A 25,472-nucleotide genomic window follows, 5' to 3' on the forward strand; every position below is an offset into this window, starting at 1 on the left:
ACAGGCATACAGGAGTAGTTTTGGTTGACTGAACCTTAATCTGAGGTCAAATTTTATATCTTAAACCTCATCTACTCATTATACCCTAATTAATATTATTAGCCAGTTAGACACATTGGGCAGGTTGTACGTGCAGATATTGACTTCAACTTCACAGAGATAAGTCTTATTTTAAGAATGTCCTGTCAGTGATGGCTCCACTGTGCTTTGGAGATTCTTAGAAGTAACACAATGCACAAGCTGGTGGGAACTAGCTGGTGCAATATAGACAGCCTTCCAGGCAAGCTGGTTTGCAAAGAGCCTTTCTGCTCCTGGAGCAGCACAAGCTCAGTGAAGTACAAAAGTAACTGTGTGCAGTCTTTTTTCCCTAAGCTGAATTATACGTTTTGTGCTTTTAGAGATACAGAGGAGCCCTGGTGAATCAGAGATTATGTTGTCTCTGTCCTGTGTTTTTAGTTTGGGAAGATGTTTGTATTTTTTTTGCTCTAAATTAATGGGGTAGCATTGCTGTCTTTTGGGAAAAACATGGTTAACTGAAAGTTTTGATGTTTTTTATCCATGTGCATATGTGTACTGTGGAATTTAAAGGGTACTTTAATTCTTCAAGATAATTATATGTATTTAGAATTTTTTCCCAGTAAAATATTTTTTTGTTGGTTTTGTGCATCATCTAGAGCTGAAAACCTCTTTAGTGATCCCGAAATGCCTGTAGTTGTTTGAAAGCTAGTTTTTGCAGTAATTGCACTTTTACTTCATCTGCCATATTTAAAGCAAGAGAATCATATTTATTGTGACTTCTTTCTAAGCATCATAGCGAGCTAAATATCCGGTGCTTTACCTGGTTCATTATCACCATTGTATTTAACATTGGTGTGGTTGATTTATAGACCTAGTTCTTCACCAGGTAATACGAGTAACTCGCTCTATTATAAATAAATAGCCTATGTACCTGAAGTTCTTCAGAATGCCTCTTTAGTTTCTGCTGATTTGTAGGAGAGTAAGAGCAAACTCGAGAGAAGATCATTAATTTGTGTAGATCATTGTAGAGGAGTGCAGTTAGAGCTGAAGCAATTTACCATATGAGGCTCTAGCAAGATGTATAGAAATAAGAAAATGAGAGGGTTGTTCATTTTATAGACTGACAAGTGTGTAATATTGAGATTTCTCTGACATCAGTGTTTCAACAAGATTATATCTGTTGGGAAAATGAACAAATGTGGTTAATATCTAGATTTATTTGTAAAGCCAGTATTATCAAGAAAGCAAAAGATACTTCTTCCATCTTTTCTAAAGGAGAAACTAAAACTTCTTTATCAAGAAAGAGTCGATGTCCTTGATGCTCAAATACATTCTCTAAGGTAAAGTGAAATATTTTTTTATTTCTTGAAATTATTGTTAATAAACTATCACTTCATAACAAAATGAACCACTCTTAATCTGACTTTAAGTAAGAGAATGCCTGCATGTCTGAATGTCGTGTTTTCTGATAGTGTCCCTGAAAGCTGGTTTTACATGAAGTTTTCTCAAATATAAGCGTAGCAAAATTGTATGTACTGCTACTATATAGCAACATTAGCAATACATAAATTTTAAATTGAGTTGAATTATTGTATTTTTAGAAATTATGACTTGATATAAAATGTCTGTTTTACTCTTTTTCTTTATGGAAACATCATGTCTGTTAAGGCAGACCAATCAAAGAAAAAAAAAGAAGTTAAAATTTTAACTTATGTAAGCTTTTCCATAATTAGCTTTCTTCTACTAATACTCTATGTCACAAATTATAGAAATCCTAGGCATTGAACTAGTTTAGGCCACATAATGATTTTAGAGCAGGAAAACATAGTTTTGAAGCATGCAGGCATTGTTTCCAGTCAGGTGACCTGCATATCTTTAAACACAAAGCTGTTTGAAAATAAGTCCCCATGTACCGCCCCCCTCCCCCCCCGCTTGAAGTGTTATGTATACTCAGAAAAAAATACTAGAGGCTAAAATAATCTGAGAATTTCCACAAGTACATTATTCAGCCTCTTGATTTCTCCTCAGGGGCATGATCTTTCAAACTGTAAGTTCCACAAAGCACTTGAGCATTTGCTAAACTTTAATTAAAGTCTGAAATTATATCGGTTTCAGTGGGACTCTCCTTGTTTTTGACTTTAAGCATGACTTTACGTAGGACATGCTGATTTCTGCCCAAGTTTTCCCAACAATAGGTCTGTTGTACCATAACTGTCTTAAGGATATATGCAGAGCAAATTCTGTTAAGGTTATAGTGGATTATATTTAATAGACCAACTACTAAAATTGGAAAAAGCGCACAGAAGATTTCCCAGATGGAAATAAGCATGCATGCAGTGTATCATGTGCACAGTAAATCCAATGCAACCAGAATGTGTCAGACTTACTATGTGTGTGCTGCCCAGATGGCCTGCATAACAAACCAAAAGCTTTGGATTCATTGCGCAATTTGTCAAATTGATCTATATGTGCACAGTGTGTGTTTGTCTGGAACTTCCTGATGGCAGCTTTCCTACTGCTTGCGCTCTCCCCGGCCTGACAGATGCTTGGAAATTCTGGAGAAAATTCTTCAGAGCACCTGGTAAAAGTTTTGGAGACAAGTCAAAAACTTACCCTGTTTTTCTGGAGGCGTGGTTGACCTCAAGTTTGTATGTAACGCTGGATCAGAGAGAATGTGCTGAATTCATCTGGATTTTGTCTGGGGAGCATAGGGGACTTTTACTTTAGTTTATATAGTAACCATACAGTTAATTTGAGAGTAGAGAAGAAATGTGAAGTTAGTGATATTATTAGTAAGAACAACAGAAAAACTCTTCGCTAGGGTATTGAAATATTTATACAGCTGGTGGTGGTTCTTGCTAATGAATCTTTTACTCTGTTCAGACAATATGTTTTGTCCCAAGTTTGATCTCATCATTTTCTGTGTAACTTCACTATTTTCTGATACTACAGAAGGAAGGAATAAATTAATACAATTTTGGTTTGTCAATTAACAATTTTAATTGGGCAGTTCAACTATTATTTCTCTGTTAAAGACTTCATTAGCCTACTGAAATGTGTAAAATAATATTCATTACAGGGATTCTTACACTTTTTTTTAGGTTACATCTGTAATTACATGTTGCATGTAAATATAACTTGTAGCAGTGTTTGATTGCACAAATAATATTTTTTATTTCTTTTTTCTAGAAAAGACCTTTCAGAATCTCAGAAGACATGCAAAGATTTGGAAGGAAGGCTAAAACACCAGAAGTCATTCATATCAGCCACGAATTCTGGCTGTGTGGGTGGTCTGTGTCTGAAATGTGCACAGCAGGAGGCAGTTCTTGCACAGACTCATTCTAATGTTCACATGCAGACCATTGAGAGGGTAACAAAGTAGGTTTTGAGGGTATTTACTTTCTCACTGAAAGTACAGTTGCTTACGTTAAACCATTTAAGTTTTTGTTACAACAATATGCTGGGTTACATTCATAGAGAGATCATAGAATCACAGGATGGTTTGCGTTGGAAGAAACCTTTAAGATCCTCTAGTTATAGCACCCCTGCCATGGACAGGGACACCTTCCACCAGACCAGGTTGCTCAAAGCCCCGTCCAGCCTGGCCTTGAACACTGCCAGGGAGGGGGCAGCCACAGCTTCTCTGGGCAACCCGTACCAGTGCCTCACCACTCTCATCGTAAAGAATTTTTTTCTTACATCTACTGTTAATCTACCCTCGTTCAGTTTAAAGGCATCACCCCTTGTCCTATCACTCCAGGCCCTTGTAAAAAGTACCTCTGCAGTTTTCTTGTAAGCCCCTTTCAGGTACTGGAAGGCTGCTCTAAGGTCTTCCTGGGGCCTTCTCTTCTGCATGCAAGAATTTTCTGGGAAAGCTCGCTCTTACTGAAGTGTTTCAAAATCTACTTTCATAAGAAAAGTAACTTTGTCGCAGTCACTGGAAAATAAGAACAAACTGTAAATCAGTACAATCTTGTAATCTTGTATTATAATGCAGTTTCAAATAGAAGATTTGAGCTGACCAATTTCTCTTTCTTAAACCATTATTTCAGTTTGAAATTTAACAAAATATGAAAGCTGTATCTTAGGAAAATGATCGTCCCCCTGTACTCAGCACTGGTGAGGCCGCACCCGGAGTACTGTGTTCAGTTTTGGGCCCTTCACTACAAGAAGGACATGGAGGGGCTGGAGCGTGTCCAGAGAAGGGCAGTGAGGCTGGTGAGGGGTCTGGAGAACAAGTCTTATGAGGAGCGGCTGAGGGAGCTGGGGCTGTTTAGTCTGGAGAAGAGGAGGCTGAGGGGAGACCTTACTGCTCTGTACAGCTACCTGAAAGGAGGTTGTAGTGAGGCGGGTGTTGGTCTCTTCTCCCAAGTAACTAGCAACAGGATGAGAGGCAATGGCCTCAAGTTGCGTCGGGTCATTTAGATTGGATATTAGGAAAAATTTCTTTCCTGAAAGAGCGGTCAGGCATTGGAACAGGCTGCCCAGGGAAATGGTGGTTTCCCCATCCCTGGAGGGGTTCAAAAGACGTGTAGATGTGGCACTTCAGGGCATGGTCTAGCAGGCATGGTGGTGTTGGGTTGACGGTTGGACTTGATGACCTTAGAGGTCTTTTCCAACCTTAATGATTCTGTGATTCATGTGATGCAATTTATTAAGAGTAAAGATATTTCAGTAGGGATTTTCAAAGCACCTTTGTCCAGATCTTGCTGGATTGAAACTCAAAATATGACTGCTAGTTCACTGGCACATACAAGTGGGTTACCACTCCACACAACATCAAGAAAAAAAACACCACCAAACACAACAGTTTTCTGCCGGAATCTCTGGTTGCACCTAAACCACAGATAATTATGCTCTTAATTTAAAAGCTTTCAATATATCAAAATAATTAAAAGGTGATGTTAAGTATTTCAGTTTTACTGACTGTGCTTCAGTGTTTGGCATAGGTCTCAGTTTCTTGGTTAACAAGAGTTCGGAGGGGATGTAGAATGGGGATGTAGGATCCAGAAGTCTTACTGTTTAGTTTAGTTCCAGTTTGCAGCAAAGGGCTATTGATTTTCATTTGACATACTTAGTGCTCTGAATTACTTGTTGAAACTAACCCTTCCTTTTATTTTTTTTCTCGCTATTTTACATTTAATGACAGTGTAAATTCATATTGCTTCCATCTGTTTTTCTTCAGGAACTTGCCTTTTTTTTGTTTTTTTTGTTTTTTTTCTAGCATGGGTCCCCATTTTGTAATGCCAACAGAATGTTGCTCAGTTTCAATATATTTATGACTTGAGCTCTACTGTCATTACTGGTGGTCTTACTAATGGTCCATCCTCCTGAAGTGAAGAACTGGACAGCAAGCAAATGATATTTTTAGTATCTACCAAGCTAGCAGTATGCTGTCTTTCACTCTTAACCCATGCTGGTTTTAGTCTTCACTGCTTCACTTACCACCCTTATGTCTTTATCTGTTAACATTTCATATTTGATGTACCTGTTGTGGTTTTTTTTCCTCTTGAGAAAAGATACAGAAGAAATATCTGGTTTTTCTTTATATGCAGAGAAAGAGATGATTTGATTGATGCACTTGTTTCACTGAGACGAAACATGAAAGAGATGCAGCAAAGAGAATCTAATGCTTGTGAGCAAGTTAAGCAAGCTGTGCAAATGGCAGAAGAGGCCAATTTAGAAAAAACAAAGGTAAATTAATCAAGAAACGAGAGCCTTTCAGTATTCAGATCTACTGCAAATGTTAATTAGTTTAATTTGCAGATCTACTGCAAATGTTAATTAGTTTTCATGCTAATGAGAGAATATACGCAGAAGACCTTTATCACTTGTTGCTATGGTGTAGTAGATTGAAAAGGATTGCACTGTGTGACTGTTCCTGAGCAGTAGCATGAACTCTGTATTTGAGTTCCTAAATTCTCGTCAAGGCTGTAGGGTGTGTTCAATTCTTAGGCCATCATTTAAATTCTAATGTAGTTTCACGGCAAGGTGATAGAAATTGAGTGGTAGAGTTTTCAAAGCCATTCATGACATGCAGGAGGATAATCTTCATATCACATTTCTGAGCTACTCCAGAAAGAATATTTAAAAACCTTAGAAACAACTCTTTTGCCTCAGATGAGTGCAGTGCAAGAACTGATTAGCTAACAGACTCTTTGAAGATGAGAAGTCCTATCTGATGCTACCTACAGGAAGCTTTTGGTGCTATGTAAATAATAATGATAAAACCGGTTTCGATCTTATGCATGTGTTAGTCCTAGTTACTGTATACAATCAACCGATGTTGACCTAAATTATTTCCTTGATATTTAGTGACATCTACTGTATTATTAGTGAATTACTATGGAATTGAGAGAGGGTTGTTTTGTTTGTTTTTTTTTAAATGAAATGCCGTTGGTTTTAATAGTGGCAAGATTGATATGATTGTTCTATTGATCAAATTGGTGTTATTCATCCAATGCCATAATAGAGTGTGTGTGTGTGTGTGCTTAGGATTCTGTAACTATAAACAGTGGTGCAAAATCATGAGAGTTGGAAATCCTATGTACTTGTTAAATTTAGCTTCAGAGTATTACAGCTACGTGTTTTTTACTGAACAAAGACAGAAAGAATCCTGCTGAGCCCACTGTTCGCCTGTCACATAGTGTCCCTGAGGGGTTAGACTTTTTTAATTGCTTACTTGTTTACTTTTTTGGGAGTGGGCTCTACAGTTGTCCCGTAGAAATGTTATTCACTTAACCCTGTTTGAAACTGCACAAAATACTTTTCCTCCTCTGTGCAATAAAGTGAAGTTGTCTGATCTTCCTCTTTTTTCATTTGGTTTTGGGAATCTTTATTCTAATATTTAAAAAGAAAAATCCCTATAAATTCTTATTCAGTATAGTTCATGTTAGGAGTATGGCCTAAGAATAAAATGTATTAAGATGAATTAGTAGAACCTTTAATAAAATGCCTCTTTGTACCTGTACTTACACCACATAAAGAAAGCAGCTTTGTATGGTCTCTACCAGCCACCCTTTTCACTGCAGCAAGGAAATGTGAAGTGCTGGCCCTGTACAAGACTATTCACTAACCTGCTTTCTTTCTTGCTCAAAAACTGTTGTTACATGAAGGAACTGGAAGAAATCCTTCGCTCATGCTCCCTTAATTTATGATTTTTACATGTACTGGTATTTCTCTTGGTAAGTACAAACCATCCTTTATTTTCCCAGTCCTATTCTACTCTTAAGGTGAAGTGCTGTTTACTTTTGAATCCAATAGAACAGGCCATATAAGAAAAGCGAAGAGTTAGCACTTGAAAGCCCAGTGTGTTATAATTGCAGTTTCATCACCCTGTTTACAGAAAGTCTAACCTCAGGTGCCTGTCATTTAAAACCACCATTTTTTCTTGTGTTTTGGTTGTCTCTCTAGTTTGTGGCCTTTTGGCTATTACATAGAGCAGGGAGGAGATGTGGTAAGGTTAAACTTCCACAGTTGAAGTACATCCAGGAACGTGTTTTCAACAGAAATGTCATATAAGATAGAACAATACAATAATTGTTTGAACTGCTCGTTGAGTAGTTGAAACAGTAGAGTAACAAAATACACATTTCTTCTTGCAACTTATATCTTCTAGAGTTGCGTTGTTTTACATGTCTGCCAAGCTACACCAGTCTTATGCAGACAATTGTTTGCTGATGCTGGTGATAAATTCCTACAGAAGAGGATTCAAGGCAACAACAGAGGGGTTCCCTCACCAAGACAGACTTGTGATAGGAAAGAGATTCTGAGAAGGGTCCTACAGAATTGCCATAAACTAATAGAGACTCTTACAGCATTCTCTAAAAATTGTGGTTTAATTTGCTTCCCTCATGAACAGCCGAACACCAAGGAAATTGCATATAGGGGAATGGCTTTGAGTAAAAGAAAAATAAGCACTTAAAAAAAATAATTTGAAATTAAAAGGTAATAAGGTTGAATTCCAAAAAGGAAGTTACTTCAGCTTCCTTGAAATAGGATATGCTGAATATCAGTGAAACGATGAAATGAACTCTAGTTTACTCATGGGCTAGCAAGCTGCCTTTAGGGTGCTTTGAATACTTTGATTTACTTAATGGAGTAGTGTAATTCTGATTTAAATTGATGTAACACTCAACTGCTATCCCTTTGGCTGGGATACATCAGCATAAATTAATAGATGTTGGGTTTTTCCTACCTTTTTTAGAAGATAGTGGTACTGTACTTCTTGCATATGAATTTATGTTTCTTCTGATAGAAAACACATCTATAACCTGTGTTTTAGCACTTCAAATTGAGCAGGACACTTACGAGTTTTCAGTAGAGTTAATCTTCTTTATCTGACAAACCAGAAACTACAAAAAAATAGTTTCTTTGTATCTTTACTTAGGTCTTCCAGGTTTCTTCTTAGTCTTCTGCACTCAGTAATTCACTTCAGGGGGAAAACAAGTGGAAGTGCATACATTACTTGTTTATTTATTTTTCCTTCAGCTATGCAGTTAGGCAGTAACCACAGTGTTTGCAAGGAGTCAGATATTGGACCCTGGTTCTTGTGATGTACGTTCATTAAATTTAAATGGAAGACAAATAATCATCTTAGTTCTAGAAGAGCAGCTACCTATCTGGAAAATATACTCTGAAAAATGCGTTCATCTTTGCCATGACTTTTAAAATCTAGTAGATTTATAAATTACAGTAGAGCATGCATATACATACAAAGATGTACATCTGTTGTCAATTTCTTAGTCCTATTCTACATGTTAACACAGTACGGTATGTATAAACATCCTAATAGCTATGTAAAAAAATAAAAGACGTCCTTTCTAATAGCAAATTGGTTTCTCTGAAGGCATCAGATAAATACCATGTGTGTTTAAAATTTTAGATTTCTTCAACTTAAAAATAAGTATTTTTTTCTAGGCTCTAGTCCAGTGTGAGCAGCTGAAAAGTGAGATGGAACGGCAGAAGAATCGTCTTGAGAGGGAGTTAGCTGCCCAGCTAAATAAGAGGACTCATGAGAAAGAAGCATTGCGGGAAGAAATGAAGAAGGAAAGGGAGGGCTTGGCGGCAATGGTATGAGTTGGTTTTTTTTGTTGTTTTTTTTTTTTTTTTAATATTTGTGTATTACAACGAGGATATTGGCCTCTTTAAACTTTCTGTTTGCTTGTTTTTCATTTTGTTTCAGTTTTGGATTTGAGAGCTCAGTAAATCACTTCTACCATTGCTTAAAAGCAGTGGTAGATAGTAATCCTTTGAGTCTGAATAACTGGGTCTTATGCTATGTCACTGGATACATAATAGGTTGTTGATGTTATGCACTTATTTTAGTTTGGATAATGGTTTGTAATGCACTTTGTCAAAGTAAGAAAGGGTAAAGTAATATGTGATGCAAGGTTTGTACCTAGCTTCTTATAAAGTTTATTGTTTAGGTTGCCAAGTCAAGCTTTCAGAAGTTAGCACGTCGAATTTGGGATTCTTTGCTACTCTGAGCTTACGTATACATACATGTTAATGTTACAATGTTTGTAATTTGTAATTACATTCTAATATGGTATTTTTCAGAGTGACATTATCATAAATTTAATTTGCCCACCTGCAGAAATGTGTTGGAATCTCTCCTCTCACTTTTACTGATGTTTGTAAACTCTGAGACAGAATCTGTCTCATCATTTATAGTGTGACAATTCCAACAAAGCCTTGATAACCATGTTTTAGACTTCTAGATGCTGGTGTAATCCAAGTGTAAAACATAAGGGTTTTCTGCCCAATGGAATCTACAGAGGAAACCTCATGTTAACAGCAGTAAGCCTGTAAAATGTGATGGAGGCGGCACGTCGAAGGTGGTTGGAGAAAGAAATAGGAAGAAAAGTAGAGAGGGAAATGCTCCATGAATTAGTGGGTTTCATGCTTGTTTGATGTGTAACCTCTTCAACCATTTTGTAGTGGAGGTTTGGAAACAATATAGTGAATTTCTGTTCTGATTGTAGGCTTTTTCCATATTTTTTGAGCTCCTTTTAGAAATAAGCCATACAGTTTATAAAATCTGGAGAGCACAGAGTGAACAGGATAAACTATTTAAGTGTTTAAAAAACAGGAGGTTCTTTAGTAGAGTTGTTGCCTGTGAAATGGCTGGAAAGCTACTAATACAGACAGGGAACCACAGTGATATGTTTGTATTTCTGGTATTATGAGATGGTGGAATAATGTTCTGAAGCTGCTACAGGAAGTCAAAGCCTTTGATTCCAGTTCCAGATATTAAAGCAGAAATTAAACACAGTGATAGGGGCTAAGTGATATTTAAGAAAGTGAACTGTTTTGAGTGATCATCAGAAATATGTTGCCAGGGCAAACAAATTGAAAAAACAACCTTACACTGGAGACAATGAGATTGTTTGAGTCCTTGCTCTATTGGGAGTTATCCCTCTCATGCATTTTGTTGTTTAGTTACAGATTTGCTTTAGAGCAGAGTAGGCACTCCAAAATATAGCCTACTAGACAAGAATTTCATGCCTCTTTTTTGGTAGAATAATTCACTCCTTCGTGTCACCATGTTATTTTGTATTTCATCACCCACTGAAAAGTGTTTTACTGGGACTGATTCCCACTTTTAGTTGTAGTCCTTTTTCTAAATCCTACATACACATTAAGCAACATGTAATGGCACTATGTGCTTGGTAATTAAAGATATGGGATGACTTTGTAGAAAACTATGATCTGTATGCACGAGTTACGCCTACGTACAATTAACTACTTCTATGTTTCAGGATTATGAGATGGTAGAAATGGTATACTGTGCATCAAGTCAATTTGCATATGAATATTTTATCACTTTATGAGGTGATTTGTTTGAACGGGAGAATTGGCATGATACATAAATCAGGTGGATGTATAGTGAGTGAAAAATAGTTAAGAATATGTAGTCCTCTAGGTTTGGATTTGAATTCCTGTAAGTTAACCTAGAACCGTCAGACACCATTATTTCCACTTATTTTAGTAAGCTTCAGGGCTAAACAGCTGAACGGTCACTGTCTCTCTTTTATTGTTACTTATTTTTACCATTCAGCAAAATTTAATATGAATTACATTAGCATTTTTAACGTACTATTTCTGTATGGTTTTTGTACAACATCATGCTTTGATCTATAATGCTGAAATGTTTCCTGAACTTCAAAATTAATTTAAGATCTGTGGTTGCAATCGAAGTTTTCTTTAGCTGGGGGGAACATGATTTAGTTTAAATCAACCTACATAAGGATGGATAAGAAGGTGTTGAACAGTCCTGTTACAGCTGCAAGAATAATACAACCAGCTGCTCTGACACTTTGTCCATACTAACAAGTCCTGGAGACCAGTCTGGTTGATGAAAAGTTTCAAATGAAGTAGTGTATGATAAGTCAAAATAATGAACCTATTATTAAAATCATTTAGCCATATTCTATTGTATTTTTATGGTATATTTTTATGGTATATTTTTATGGTATATTTTTATTGTATATACTTAATTTTTTAATTATCTTTTTGGTGCTGTGTATTTTGGCTACATACACTAGCTTTCAAGGAGAAAGTCTGACAAGATTTAGATCCGTGGTTGGTCAAATTGTGTCATAGTGTTCTTGGGCTTTTTGCAGGTGACGACCATGTCCGAAAACGTGGCCATGTTGGAGGCTCAGGTGGAAAGAATTACAAGGGAAAAGAACTCTCTAGTTAACCAGTTAGAAGAATCACAACACCAGCTTGTATCACATGACATGGAGACAAATAAGGTAGGCACATTTATAAATAAGTATTGAGCTTGGTTTTTTCTTATCATTGTGACCTGAAAGATAAGAATTATTTTCTTTCTGCATTTTCCTCTGTATTGGTGAAAAAAAAAAAAGTGTGATAAATGTAAACTTCATCTGAATATCCCAGAGACACAATTTTATGATTAAAAAGATAACTTTTTCAGTCTGCTAAATCACCTTGTGATGCAAAAGCTAAACTTTCTACCTTGCAGACTGTGCAAATCACTATTTAAAACTGCAGTCCAGTGTTTCATTAAAAATTGCATTTGGTGTGAATGAGACTGTGGTATTCAACCCTGTCCTGTAATTGCTACCTCTGGGATATGCAGTGCTTAAAAAAAAGGGAGCTGCATCAATTCGCTGTTTTTCAAGTACTTTCCTGTAGAATGTGTATGTGGTGTACCGCTGTATTCATTAATATTGATGACATGCCTTTTACAAAGAGATCTTTCTTCCAGTTAAGAGTTATAGCTTAACATCTGTCTATGTATGTGTATGATTTCTGGGTGCTTTATTTTGCATGTGTTTCTCAACCTGTTAAAGCCTTAATGTGGGTCATAACGTGAGAGCGGAAAAACAATTGCCATTACAAAATTTCTGCTGGGGAGTCACACAGGTGTTAAAGTGATTATTTTTATTAGCTTAGTTTCATCATTCACTTGGTACAGGAATAACTTCAACTTCGTGAGGATGAGGGGGTGCTAAATTTCTCTAGAATATACAATCTGAGAATTCAAATTTGTTACAGCGTCTTGAAATGTCTATATATACCTTACCAATAATCTTGGGGCCAATCCTACCTCCCCAGTTGTTAATTGCAAGGGTTTGGGAAGCAATTCATTCTTCAGGCCTCTAGAGACTGCTGGAGAGGTTTTCATCATTCCTGTCTTCCTCTGCTGCTGGTAGCAACAGGTTAAAGCATTACAGAAAACTTACAGCAACAAGTCATCCCAACCTATTAGAAAATTTAATTCGGCTTCAGCTGAAAAACAAATGAAGGGAGCATTTGAAGAATGTTGAAATGGTTTTATTTATGATTTCTGTAATACAGGGTTTTTTTTTCAGGCTGGGTTCACAGATGACTAGCACCACTTAAAGGGTCAGGGAGCAGGGGAAAGAGGTAGCAGGTATAAATATCCGTTGGTCTGGAAAGAGCAATTTTATAACCTACCAATTCGAAGCAGTTTCTCAGGAGGGTCACGCTGTAGTTCCAGTCCCTGCTTCACTCAGTGTTAGTCAATACGAAGTTGGCTAGGTGGCCGCCTTGCAATAGTCTATGCTGTGCTTTTATTGCGCTGTCGTGAGAGATGGCAAAACCCTGCATTTGTGTCCCTGTTCTGAACTGAGAAGTCTCAAACGTCCTGGAGGAAGGTGCTGACCGTTAAGCTGTCTGTCTGCATCACCCTGACCTTCTTCGTTGGCTGTGTGACATCTATGTCTGCTTGTGAATCTGACTCCTTGTTTCCGAACTCAGTTTGCCATTATTAAAAACATCAACTAGCAACATTTTTTCTTTTGACTTTTATCTGAAATGTTTTTTCTGAAAGCACCAGAAGTCAGGGAAAAAATTTTGGAGTGAGAATCTTTTTCCTTTGTTCTGAACTATAAGGAGACTGAAAAATCCATTATTAGGACAGCACCATCTGCTGATTCTTCTGCGTTCTTCACTTGTGCGAGGAGGGGGGTGCTGAAGGCGAGGACGGCTGGATTTATTTTTTTTATTTTGCTTGGAGGAAGTGACATATCACTCTGTCACATCCTTCATGTAAAGGAAGGAGGAGGTAGAAAGGAGGTAGAAAGACAGGGTTGGCAATCTATGCAGTTGTACCTTAGGATTTTTTTAGTTGCATATGATATTTCAGTATTAAACCCCCCCAGTGCTTTAGAACTTTGCCGTTCTTCAAAGCATTTGCTACCTTGCATTATTTGCAACAGGGTCAATTCCCAAACTGTCCTTTGAATTTATAACTGAAGCTGCTTCTAAAAGTTATGATAGTCGTTTTTGTTTTTTTCTAAGGGGATTTGATTGCAGTGTGTGTATTGTCTTTTACCTTACCTTTTTTTTAAGAAGAAAAAAAAAGTAATGAAAAATGAGAAGAGTTATGAGACTGAAAAATACAAAGTAATTTGGATTGTAGAATGTGTGTGAGGAGATTGAGAAGCACAGAGAGCTGCAGCAGCAAATTAAAAGCATGCACATTTAGGAAGCAAGTTTGGTGAAAGAAGTGGGGTAGGGAAGCAGAGTGAGTTGGAAAGTTCATTCTCCAAGAGTAGCTGTGAGTCAACACATTTGTGTTTTTCTTAGGGAGTGTGTATGTATTTATGTTTGGTTAATTAAGGTGAACAGGCACAAACTGGAGGTGATTGCACAGGATAAGGGCAAAAAGGGCACAGCTTGTTCACCATCCTTCTCCATTCCCAGCAGAGAAGATCAAATAGAATCCTTTTAAAGTCTTAGACTGGGAAATGGGAGAATAACAACCCTACACAGCAGTAGTGAACGTTGTGTGGGGGATTGATGTGGGGTTTTTTTCTTTCTCTTTCTTTCCCCTAACCTCTCCCCAGACCCTCTGAAGTTGAGCTGCCTTCAGGTGGAAAGGAACGAGGAGGTAATATAATAAAAATCCCAACAGCAGGGAGGAATTGTTGCCTTTGTGGAAGGGATACTAGATTTCTTTAAATCTTGCTTTGCTCTCTTTCTTCTGGCTCATGCATATATTTGAATTAGGCATTGTTTTTAAAGAATTTATCTTCAGTTTGTAGTAAGTCTGCAATGCTCTGATCTAACTTTGAAAATGATCATATTAACATTTAAACATTTTCTTTCTTAACAGTGGAAAATTGGCAAGATAAGAAACTACGCCGTTATTTAGAAGTGTGATAGATCCTTTACTTCTAGGTTTTGAAAGTGTTGACATAGATTTTCTTGGGATTTTAGAGAGAATGGGAGAAGTATATAAAAGCAGCAACTGTAGTTTAACTGTATTTAGTAGCACATATATTTACAGCATAAATATTTATACTTACTGAAATCTTGATCCAAATATGATTGAATCTAGAAGGCACTGCGTATTTCAAAGTCGATGGCTATATGGAGAATTCAGATCCACCTTTTTATATAAAAACATTTACCATGCATAGTCTTAAAATACCTGTAAAATTAAGATATGTTGCATTTAAATGACCTCTAGAGGGCACCAAAAGATCTAATTGCAAACCCTGGGCTGTGAATTCTTCAAGCTACAGATCGTGTTGTCTGTATAATCTAACAGGTGTGCGGAGAAATGCGCTATCAGTTGAATCAAACCAAAATGAAGAAGGATGAGGCAGAAAAGGAGCTCAGAGAGTACAGAACAAAAACTGTAAGGGAGCTTGAAATTAAGGACCAGGTAAGAGATAATACTGCTATACCTTTGCAGTTATTAGAAGCCTAAGTAGGGTTATTTCGGAAGCTGGAATGATTCATTTTTCTAATAGTGGTCATTTATTACTGTTAAATGGTTTCTAAATTAAGGGCAACAAGCCAGCTATTACTGTTAAATAAATACCTCTTGGTTATCTTATTCTTGTTTTCAGCCCTAGTATGTTCGGTTTTACATAATACTCATCCCATGCTTTCATATAGAATTACTCTGTCATATGTATTCATACAATGTACTTAAATTGTGTGTACTGTATACATATGTTTATACACTTTTTCTCACAAATAAATCCACACATGATTACATATGCAGCCTGACAAAACACTAAAGACTCTGAAGTATAACCTAGCGATACCAAAAATGAAAATCATTTATCTTCCTGTTTCTTTAAAGATTGAATGTTAATGAATGCTGGGATTCATAGAAAAGTTTAAAAAAAAACCAACAACAACAACAACAAAAAAACCCCAAACAAACAACCCAGACCAAAAAACCCAAAGCCTTCTAGAGGATATAGGTACATAGAAATTCCACTAGGCATTAATTGTTGATTATCTAAACCTGTGTTTTATAAGAATACAAGAAACAGTATATATCTTATAGGTAGTCTGTGAGAAAACGTCCCATGCAGGAAGAAAGATTATTAGAGTAACCTGCGACATACTTGGCAAATAGCTTGGACAGGTGTAATCTGCATCTTTTGAAGTGCCCTTTTTTGTTGAGGTTGTATCTGTTTTTCTCTAGGTATTCAAACTTCCAGTTATTCTTTCATAAGTTGTGATTTGCACATTAGAGTGGATGGATGTCTTCTGAATACACAGATGTATGAAATGAACATGAGGATAATTTTTTTTTGTATGCATTTTGTTATTAGAGCAGCCCATCTAACAGGTTTTAAATCATTCTTTTTCTTATAAATAAGTGAAAAATTGCTCCCTGTGTCAGAATATATGTAGGGAAAAATGCATTCTTTCTGAAATTATATTTTTATTTATCAGTTCCCCAAAATCTTTGTGTAGGACAGTAAGTTTCTTAATAAAGTACGAGCTTAGGCTGGAAGCAATATTAATTCAAATGATAATAAAAAGATATGTAAAAACCAAAAGAGAAGTTCATTAGATAAAATAACTCTTCAATATGTATAGAAAAACGTACAGGGCAGAAAAACAGAGGCCTGAAAAGATTTTGTTTTCCAGGTTGGCTTTTTTTTTTCTTTTTAGGCCTAAGGACACTTAAAAAAACAAAAAAACCCAGGCTTGTCGTCTGTGTCTTGACAGATATCACAGATAAGAGAGTTGGCATAATCTTGGCATACAAACAAAACAGGATGTGTTTAATAAGATATTTGAAGAAGTATCTTGGATTTTAAATCCTGTTCTCCAACTTGCTTCAGGATTGCCTTTTGAACAAATTGCAAAATTTAACAAAATATTTTAACCTCATGTATTGACATACTGGTATTTTATTCAGTGTGGGAATGAATACACCAAAATGTGGTGATTTATAATTTGATATAATTAAAGTGGTGGGAGGAGGAGTTCGTGTCAAGCAAAGATTATTAGACTAATTCAGTAATTACATGAAGGAATTGTATTGTTCAAATATGATTGTTGTTTCCTTAAAGAAAGGAAAACAAACTAGTTTGAAATTCTCAGGCTCAGAGTCTAGCAGCTGTTTTACAGCTGTGGCTCTAGTAACCAAGAAAATTCTGTAAAGATCCTAATATTATTTAATATGTTAAAAGGTAACGAAAAAGAAGAGTGTGTGTATGTTTTGGTATTTTGGTTTTTTGGGGTTTTTTGGGGGGTTTTTTGGGGGGGGCGGTGGTTTAAAATCAAATTTTAACAAATGTTAGTAAGTCATTGCAAATTATTTCATTTAAATTAAATGAAAACAGCTCAATTGCATCTAGCTTTGTATTTAAAGAAAAACCTAAAATGTTTCATCTTATATGGCACTGAATAGCAAGTGGTAATTGTTCTTTGGTCTCTCAGCCATGACCTGACCTTCTGGCTAAGAGAGAGAGTTGATACCTTCCTTGGCCACCATCTGTTCATAATAAATACATATTTATTTTTTAAAAGTAGAGACAATAATGTATGAATATTTTCATGCTAGTCTATAGTAAATGTTGCATTTTTCTATTTTAAAAGCACAGTATCATGTTTCAGATTGTCTTTTGCTATACTGAAAGTGAGTTTACTGTTTTATGAGGTATGACTGTATTTTTAACTGTGCTATGGATAAATTTTAGTATTGAAGATGTATTTTTGTTTATATGTAGTGACTTAAAAAGGAATTAAAGTTATTCAGGTGTGTCAGAATAAGCAGAAATCACCACATGTACAGTTTAGGATCATGAGATACATTTATGTCAGTAAATACAGATATGTGTTTATTATACAGTGTTATTTCTAAAGTTCTTCAAAAGTGAATTTGTATAATTTAGGAAAATTAAAGGGAGTACTTATCTTTGGTCTTTCTCTCTTCTAGTCTAGTATCTCTTTTCCTATCATTGTTACTCAGTTAAGACTAATAACAAATATTGGCACCTTGGTATGACTACCTGTTATTAATATTTGACATGAAAATTTCTTAGAATAAAAATGAAGAAGCAGTGATCAATGTTACCATTTAAATTGAATAATTGTTTTGTAATATCATCTGTCATGATCCTGATTAACATTAGGATTTGGGGGGGGGGGGGGGGGGAAGACATGTACCACACAGTTTCTCTACACAAAAACCGCATCTGTTCGTCTGGCCCAGTATGCTGTAAAGTAGCACAACCTACTGTCCTCACTTTTCCTCTCTCAGCCCTCCCATTGTGGATGGAGCTGTGCTGAAGTAACAGTGCCTTACTTCATGCTTTTCCTTCTTAGGAACAAGCTTTAGAAGTTATACGGGCATAATGCCTGCATGGCAGTAAACTGTGCCCACACTAGGGGTTGTACTAGCACAGCTATATCGGAGAAAAGTCACGCCCTAACCTAAATAGCTGTTACCAGAACAAAAATTGTGTGGCATATTTGACATAACAGGACTTCACTTTTATAATACTTTTTCTGTGAATTTGCAAGCACTGCATGGCATCATTTGTGCATTTCTAGCAGAAATCATACTTCTGACACACCATGAAATCGTTTCCTCAGATTAGCATCACTTGCTCTTTTCTGCTCTGCATTATAAAAAGGAAGTACACTGTTAATAATTTGCTTTCTGTTTGTCTGTAAATTATTTTTATTTGGTTTATAAAATCTTGCAAGCTTCAGCATGTAGAAGTGACAACAGTTTTGTAGTATTGGTTTATGCAGTCCCAGCCAATTTGAGCGTCATCCTTATTAGATAGTTCTTACTGGTAGCATTGCACCACTGGGAGCTGTGGTCTCCTTGTAATAAAGCAATAAGACATGTTAAGTCCAACTTCAGAGACTAACTGAAGCTTTTAAATTTTATTTTTCATGTTTTGAGGAATCAGATAAATACTTTGAGTAGAAATAAATCCAAGCTCATAATCTTAACCAGTAAAAAGCCATTCTTTTTATACTGTCTTTAAAATCAGACAAACGTTTGAAGCGGGGGATTACAGATTTCTGTTGCCTACCTTGTAGGTGACAGAATGAAAAACTCCAGAAATATTATACCAAACCCCACAGATTTTTAAGAGCTGCTTCATGGAAGTTCATGAGTCCAAATAAAAGAAAGTTGGAGAGTCACTGATACGCACAACCTATACAAATGGAAAGAACTACACATCAGAGCATTTTTTTGTGGTGTGACAGTACCTAAATGATGCCTCTGTACACTATAGACTGATGATTTTGCAGACAAATAAAACTCTGGCAAAATTGCAGTCCAAAAGCATTTTGCCAAAAGGTATTTTGGGAATGTTTATCTCATTTGTCATAAATCTGAGATTTATAGTAACCTAATTTGCACATTATAAGCAGAGAGATTACTGACTCTGTCTTTATCAGAAATACTGCAGGCCGAGAATTGGGGTGTATATCCTGGAAATGCTGCAGTGTCCGATGCAGGACCAGTGCAACCTGCTGAAGGCACTGATTCACTGAAGTGCCTTTTTATGAACAGGTGTCAGGCCTCCATCATTCAGGCTTTGAAAATACTAGATTTTTCACAAGCTGGGACATCCAGGATATCACCAGATGTTTTGAAACTTGATAAAACTGCAAGTTTTAATAATGCTGGCAAAGATGGGTTAGGATTATGTGTTTTGTGTGTTCTTGTAGCAGTTCTGTGCCTAAGATTTTGTGACCTCACTAGCTGAAAAGATGCTCTGGAAGTTCTGTTTTGGAAAATTCTAGTCAATCGGTAAGCATACTTGAATAGAGTTTGGCAGGAGGAAAAATCCAAAACCTAGCAGGCAGCCTGAAACGCAGTATCGTATTTTCTTACCTGGTCTGATCTGGAGTATAACGGCCTTAAGAGTAGCAAAGCCAAATTGCTTTTGGACGAAAAAGCATAAAGAAAATGTGATAACCTTTGCTGTAAGTGAACTCTTTTTAATGTATTATTTTCAGTTTGGGGCACTCAATGCACTAATTTGAAAATGGGTAAGTAAGAGAGTAAAATGATAGTAGTTTATGCCTTGCTTTGATATGGATTTTCTAACCGGTTCGGGAGAAACATCATTCTTTTTTATAACTGAACTTACTAGCTCATCTCAGATTTTTGAGGGAAAACATTGATCTACAACCCTGAAATATATAACAAAAGAAATGTTTGATTGCAATTATGATATGGCTGCTGCTGCTGCTCTGCTATGGCATTGCTTTCTTCCATCAGCCATCCATTCCTTAAGGATCGGAGGTATGATCAGCCTTCATTAAATTCTTTGTCATGTTTCCATAAGAAACTGGGATTCCCAGCAGTAGAATTTTCTGTACTGACCGGTCTGCGTTTTCTGTACTGTCTGCTTTCCCTAAGCAGCTTACCTCCTAAGAGGAACGACCCAGTTGGTAACCAGGATTTTGTTGTTCATAGGTGTAATTGGCCCATGCAACCTTCATCCGGTTCTGTCGTCCAGTGTGAGGTCACACTGTTAAGAGTGTGGGAAGAGAAAATCATGTATATGCATTAAACATTATTCAAAGTAGGAAAATAATTGCATAGCTCTTGGTATTGTGTGTATATGCATTATATTTGAAGAAATCCTTGTTTTCTGTTGTTTTTTTCTTCTTAAACTAGAAAAATGGGTTCTTTATCAATAGCCATTGTGCCAACAATCAGAAGAGAAAGAGTGTAAAAGTCCCTGACTATCACTTGTTGGTTGTTGCTGCATAGGTTTTCTTTCCAGCTATTGCTTAATGCTGTCCAGGAAGAAAGAGCCAATCCCACACCAGAAATCTCAAATATGTGTTTGAAATGATAAAAGGAATAAGTTTTCTTCTCTCCTGTTTTTCAGTAATGAAGTAGGAGTAATCTTCCCTTTCCTTTTCTGTATGCATCCTTCCTTTTCTGAAATTCCTTTATCAGCAAGCCAACCATCTATTTTGCACACCCCATTCTCTCCCCGGTCCTGTCCCATCCCTCCCCCCACTCCCAGTCCAATCCATTGAAAAAAAAAAATAAAATCTTGTTGCACTGTAGAACAAAATCGCTTTCTTATCTCTGCTGGTGGCTGCTGAGCTAATCTCTAGTACAGCAAGGTTGTCTATTAAAATGTGACTGTAGTAGTTTCTATGGGTTTGGAAGTTTTGTTCCTGCAGTAGTATTGCAATTCAAGTATTTTGGCAAATTGAAAGCAAATATTTTCAGGGAAATAATGAGGTAAAATCCTTGTATAACATGTTTCAGCCATTCACTGTTGTCTGTTTCCCAGAGTATTTATGCACAGTATCCAGGGGCCATGTTGCTCTTTGAGATTTTGCACAAGGACAGACACCTAAGATAGCTTCTTAATTAAAAAATTGTGTGTGTGTGTATTCATAAATATCTGCTTAGCAATGTGATTTTTTTTCTTGCCCCAGCTAACAATTACAGATAGCAAGTTTGCTTCAGTGGGATTTACAGATGTGTGCGTTTAAGAGCATCCTCCCTCCATGCCATTCCCGGGAATTTCTTCCAGCATCCTGCTCTTCCTAGCAAACTGCAGCGGCCTGTCTCTATTAATTCTCAGTCTTTCTGGAAGCAGAGGGCTTGTGGCTGCTGGCCTGTGCTTAGGTAATGGTTTTCATCTTCAGGCTCTGCCTTTCAGTGGAGCACGTGGGGTGCCCCAGTACTGCCAGGTGCTGTTGCATTTCTTTGCAGTACGAGTGACAAACTGGTCACAGAACTGCTTCCCTTTGAGGAATTGGAGAATCCCACCAGATCAGGCTGGAATGATAGCCGCCCAGCAAAATACAGCCTGCGTTGCTTACCTAGGTTATGTCTTCGTTTGTCCGTCTGCTCTGCAGAGTTCAGTTGATATGTGAGCCAGCCATAGGGAAAACCCTTCAAAGGAACCGTGGGTGTTTATTGGAGTTACTTCTCTTCCTGTGTATCTGATCACATGAGTTGCCTTTCATGTCATGAAAGGTTTTCACGTTTCTGTTTTGAGCTAAATGATTTGTAGAATTCACAGTTGTCTTACGATTTTTGTGAACTGACCTCTTTGAAAGAGGAGGTCTTTGTGGACTCCTTTAAGTCTTGTGTGCATTGTATTTCTTATTATTTATTTGTATATTTGCATAGCTTTATAATAAATCTACTTCCAGAAAGGAGATTTCCCTTTAAAACCAGATTTTAGTTTTCACAACTGCTTTCCATCCTCATTCTGATTTGAATGGGAAGCAGCAGTAATTCATATAGAGTGCAAAAGTTGTTGGGACGTGGAGGGGGTTGACCTCGTGTGGCCCTAACTCTCTTTACAAAGTTGGATAGTTTGTCAGGTGCAATGTGTTATGTCAGATGGCCATGCCTGGGAGGTCTGAGGTTTAGAGACCACTCAGAACCTAGAGTTGCTTGACCGATATCAGGTTTAGTATAGAAATGCCTGCAAATGACCCCTGCTACATATGGACTGATGGTCGTATTACCTCCAAGTAACATACCGCAAATGCTTACTGCAGAAACTGTCAAGTTTTGTTTTAATCAAAAAATAAAATTATTGTTATAGTATGCTGTGATTGTTCTGTCCCTGATCAGTTAGTATATTAATAAGTAAACAAGGTGACATGGATTGAGATCAGTGTTAAACAGTGCAAAAATTTCCTGTCACTGCTATATGTAATATTGAAGTGTATGTGAATGGCCGTACTGGCGGCACCTCTTAGAAAGACCTTAATTATAGCTTCAGTCCTGTGCACCATCACTGATTTCATTGCTTTGAAGGGCTACTTCAGTAAATGAAACGAAGCATGTGAGCATCAGGGCCTGTGAGATTTTACCGTGTATTAATTTGAAGTGTATGTGTTTTTATAGATGTTGATTGCCTTTTTGGGGGTGTACCTGCAAATACTAGCCACCATAGTAATTACATTTCACTTGTTATTACTTTGTATTTGTTCTTCTGTTTTTGGTTCTATTTTATACCCCTTTGATCTTTTAATAATGGTGGAGAATGAAGTAAGAAACAAAAAGAAAATACTGTAAATTCACAAAAATATTTTTCTATCTAGAATTATTTTCCTGCAGAATTTGTGTAATGGTATAGTCAGTGCAAAATTTATTTTTCAGGTTATATTATTTATTTTCTTACCTGATGTGTGAGCATACTGGTACAACAGGGAATGTCATAAAACATTTATTAATTCATCTGGTTTTAATATATTTTTGATTTTGTTAAAAGTGTTCGAGAGTTGTTTTTGCATTTACTTCAGAGTACCAATTCTTTTATCATTGCTTAATCATTCTCATTTGTTTAAAAAAAAAAGCATTTGTCTTTTCTGTCAGTGTGCTGCTATTTAGAATTCTATGAAAAACATCTGCTAGTTTGGAATTTAAAGTTGGTTTTTTCTGCATACAATAGCATCAGCATCAGAATGAAAAGAATTCAACAATTATTTTAATCTTTAATTTGACTTTTTTGATTGAAATTATTATTTCATTTTATCAGAATTTGTAGAGATAAAGAGATGTCTAGTTAATTAAATAGCACATTTTTACAACATACATAAGTATTGCGAGGTGAAGATAATTTCAGATGATTTATGAAGAGGATATCTGAAGATTGATCCAGTGTTTGAGAAATCATCTTTTATGTTTTCCAGTAAGTTGCATTTATGTCACTGAATGTGTGTTCACCTGAAAATGCATTGTGAAAACCAGAAGATAATTTGTAAAGTCATCATAAACTAATGAATGAAAAATGAAACACTTAAAGTAAGTGTTTCAAGAAAAAAATATAGAACGGTCCTATATAATTCAAAGTGGAAAATTAAAATATATAAGGTGGTTGGTGGTAATACTGAAAAAAGAATGATTCATATAGAATAAAATTTCACTGCAGTGGTATTTCACCAACACTTCAATTTTTGTTTGGTAAAACTTTCTTCTTGTAACGGAACTGGGTTTGATTCGGAATGGTATTAACGTGTTTCAGCTTACTAATAATGATGTTTCTCTTACTGAGGTTTCGGCTGCCATCTTTCGATGGCAAAGTGCCTGTTGATATTCCTTGAAGTTTAGGCAACTGCAGTGCAAGACAGATTAAACAGTACTTTTAAAATTATGTGCAGAAGTAATAAGAATATTAAAGTTGCGGAGTTAAGCACCAGAAGTTGCCTGTTCCAACCTCAATATAGTCTTGTTGTACGTATACATTATGATAATTCTGTTCCTTGTTATACTGAAAATCTGTTTCAGATTTTCTTAAATGCAAGATTGTCATCTGTCTTTTTGCGGTTCTGTGCTCCATCTCTTGTCTCTCACATACGTTGAAAAGTTAAGTACCTTGAAGAAATACTCTCTGATCGTGTTGTAAAAAGCTGTATCACAAATGATAGGCACTGAGGGATCAAATTAACACTGCATGAGAAGCAGAGTTGTCAGCAAAATACTTGGTGGTTTGTTTCTGTTTCTCTCCCTACAATTACATTGGGGCCCAGATAGCAGCTGCAGAACTGCTTGCAGCTTACCAGTAGAAGACATGGGAACTAAAAGTAACACAAAAACTAGTTTCAGTGTGAGTAGTTTTGGAAAGATGCTGCCTGATAAGGTTCCTTGCAGGAATAGTGAAGAAGATTCTTGGTTTCGTAATTTCTCTGTATTTTAAATTCTGGTTATATTGTGATGACCTAGTCCCGGACTGGACGTATTTCAGGATAGAGCGTATACGTCTGTGAGACTGTTACTATTTGCAGGAGAGAGGACTGGTTTTATTGTGTGAACAAGTCTCAAGTGCTGAGACTTCATAGGTTTCAAACTATTAGCCGAGTTTTTAAACTGAAGTAACACGTAGCGTTCAGAGTATGGGCTGTCTGTTTTCAGCTTGATGATGCAAGGCTCCTACCAAATTATTTTCAGTGAGTGTTGTCTGGTGTTTCATAAAGAAGAATTTAGTCGGTATCCCTAAATATACCTGGGTTAGAAGCTTCTGGTCTCTGAGTTGCTGTTAGCGTGTTCTCTTGGGTGGCATTTTTGTGCCATCCCTTTCTCATGAGGTTGTGTACTGTTTCTGCCATGGTTGTTGCCAGAATTCTTGTGTAGAATTCCTACTCTTCATATAGCTTGCACAGTAAGTACCTCTAAATATTGGTATTTTAAGATGTGTATATATATATATACACACATGCACAAACACACACACGTGTGTGTATGTAAAGAAGGCGATTCTGAATTTTGGAATTACTGATGAAAGCAGCAGAAGTAAAATTGTCCTTCAAAACCTAGGTTTGCTTTCTTGATACTTATTACAGAAATCATAAGACTGCTGTGAATCTTTAAAGATCCTGTCATGGAGTCATTGTCTGAGAATTTCCCTCCATACTTCTGTGACAGCTGAAGTCTGTGGATGTGTTTTTGGGTTCAACCCTGCAGGTTCAACATCTGGCTGATGGAAGCAGAACATTTTCACCAGAGGTTCTTGCACTTGGAATTTGCTTCCTTCTGTGGGTCTGTGTCAAAACCTGACTGAGCCTATTTAACTTGAGGCAATAGTGTAAACCCATCTGTTCTTGAAACTTCTCCCTGAAGGAGTGATCTAGAGTGTATTTACGTTCTCAGCTGTGGTTGTGCTTTTTCAAATACTTAGTTGATGCTTTTCGACTAATTTCTGGTTTGGTTTTTGTAAAGGTCTGCTGAATGGATG

The 25,472-nt window shown here is 36.6% G+C and overlaps 1 protein-coding gene across 3 annotated transcripts in view; it reads left to right on the plus strand.

Annotated features, from left to right (window-relative positions):
* SDCCAG8 (SHH signaling and ciliogenesis regulator SDCCAG8) overlaps positions 1–25,472 on the plus strand; it is a 119,337-nt gene that overhangs the window by 20,365 nt on the left and 73,500 nt on the right. For all 3 annotated transcript variants that reach the window (XM_075412626.1, XM_075412627.1, XM_075412628.1), the window contains exons 7-12: positions 1,294–1,358; positions 3,208–3,396; positions 5,574–5,712; positions 8,938–9,090; positions 11,646–11,780; positions 15,074–15,190. In XM_075412626.1, coding sequence (XP_075268741.1) covers positions 1,294–1,358; positions 3,208–3,396; positions 5,574–5,712; positions 8,938–9,090; positions 11,646–11,780; positions 15,074–15,190 — 798 coding nt within the window. The remainder of the gene's footprint in view (positions 1–1,293; positions 1,359–3,207; positions 3,397–5,573; positions 5,713–8,937; positions 9,091–11,645; positions 11,781–15,073; positions 15,191–25,472) is intronic.

Source organism: Opisthocomus hoazin, chromosome 2, assembly GCF_030867145.1.
Source record: "Opisthocomus hoazin isolate bOpiHoa1 chromosome 2, bOpiHoa1.hap1, whole genome shotgun sequence".
NCBI classification, from domain to species: Eukaryota; Metazoa; Chordata; class Aves; order Opisthocomiformes; family Opisthocomidae; genus Opisthocomus; species Opisthocomus hoazin.